The 1,596-nt window shown below is 35.3% G+C and overlaps 1 protein-coding gene across 1 annotated transcript in view; it reads right to left on the bottom strand.

Moving 5' to 3' along the window:
• Positions 1 to 589: 589 nt before the first annotated feature.
• The window catches only part of CCDC59 (coiled-coil domain containing 59), a gene marked incomplete at its 5' end in the record, with an annotated part of 4,816 nt that continues 3,809 nt past the window's right edge, over positions 590 to 1,596 (bottom strand). The window contains one exon of the mRNA XM_009081902.1: positions 590 to 957. Coding sequence (XP_009080150.1) covers positions 796 to 957 — 162 coding nt within the window. The remainder of the gene's footprint in view (positions 958 to 1,596) is intronic.

Here is a 1,596-nt window from a genome sequence, read left to right as displayed (position 1 = left end):
GAAAACATACTATGTATTACAGTAAAATTCTAATTCTTTTAAGTGTTAAACAGGAGGAGAATTTTTCTGTTTATGACAGGATATCTTTGACTTTTAGATTAAAGTGACACATCAGCAGCTGTAGGTACTTTCCATCTGCCATTGGCACTTTAAGTCCTCATACTTCATTATATCACAGAAGAAAAAAAAAGGAAAAAGAGAAACCACAAAATAGAAAAAAGAAAATAACTTACTTTCTAGCAAATCATTACTGTTGAACTATCACCAAGCACAAAGTACATGTCAATCTACATGTCAATCTTTACATTCAAACCATTTTAGGACCTTTGGTAAGTTTTATTCTTTGTGGAGAATGATAAAGAATAGATATCCATGTGTGTATGTTCTTTGTTTTCATGTGCCAAACCCTATCCATCAGCACACAAAACACACCCCTATCCTTGGCAGTTCATGAGATATCAACTATGTTGCATGTATCATACTCCTTTCAAGTCTAATTTTAGTCATAACAATTGAAGGAAGTGTTAGATTCATGTTCAGATGGTACTAGGCCCTACTGAATTCAGGATATGACATAGCTCATAGAATCTGAGTTTAGAAATACAGGTCATTTGTTTTCAAGGTACCAGATCTCTCTCACTCTCAGCATAGAATATGCATTTCAGGATGAATATATCAATACTGGACTGATGAGAAATCAAGCCAATAACAAAAGTAATATAAAAGTAAAAAGACATTATTTCTTAAAAGTAATTTAATCAAATGTCCACCAGTTACTCAAATATATGCAGAGGTTTATGTATTTTGCTGTATTTTCTGAAGAAGAAACTCTACTTGTAAGTTCAGATTTGGCTGTCCTTTCTTTGTCTTCTTACTCAATATTTTATAAGCTTCCATTTTCTTTTGCTTGTACAACTGTTGAGCTGCTTCTCGTTCTCGTTGTCTTTTTTCTGCTTCCTGAAATTAAATATATATGATTATGAAACAATTACACAGCTTCAATGACTGTAAAGCTATGTATAAGTAACAAAATTTATTTTTGTACAGATACTGGCAACTGAGTATTTTACTGACATTAGAAACACCATTACCCTTAAAAGCTTAATCAGCATGTTCTTTCAGCATGTATGGCAATCAAAACACATTATATGGCCTAAAGGTTCAAGAGAAGAGCCAAAATTTCTTCAGTAGAACACCCTATGATAAGGTGTGTTGCTATAATGCATACTCCTCCCTTTCTGCAAAATGTGCTCACAGACTTTCAGGCACAGGGCCAAGAGTTGGACTCTATGACCTTTGTGGGTCCCTTCCAACTCTGACTATTCTGCGGTTCTGTGACTATTCTCCTTGACACAAACTGGCAAAAAATTCTCCCAAAATTTCTTCAGTAGAACACCCTATGATAAGGTGTGTTGCTATAATGCATACTCCTCCCTTTCTGCAAAATGTGCTCACAGACTTTCAGGCACAGGGCCAAGAGTTGGACTCTATGACCTTTGTGGGTCCCTTCCAACTCTGACTATTCTGCGGTTCTGTGACTATTCTCCTTGACACAAACTGGCAAAAAATTCTCCACTTTCTCCTTGAAGAAAGAAA

This window comes from Acanthisitta chloris, unplaced genomic scaffold (genome assembly GCF_000695815.1).
Source record: "Acanthisitta chloris isolate BGI_N310 unplaced genomic scaffold, ASM69581v1 scaffold2929, whole genome shotgun sequence".
In the NCBI taxonomy this organism is placed as follows: Eukaryota; Metazoa; Chordata; class Aves; order Passeriformes; family Acanthisittidae; genus Acanthisitta; species Acanthisitta chloris.
The sequence above is the reverse complement of the archived record's forward strand: the minus strand, read 5'-3'. Positions and strand labels throughout refer to the sequence as shown.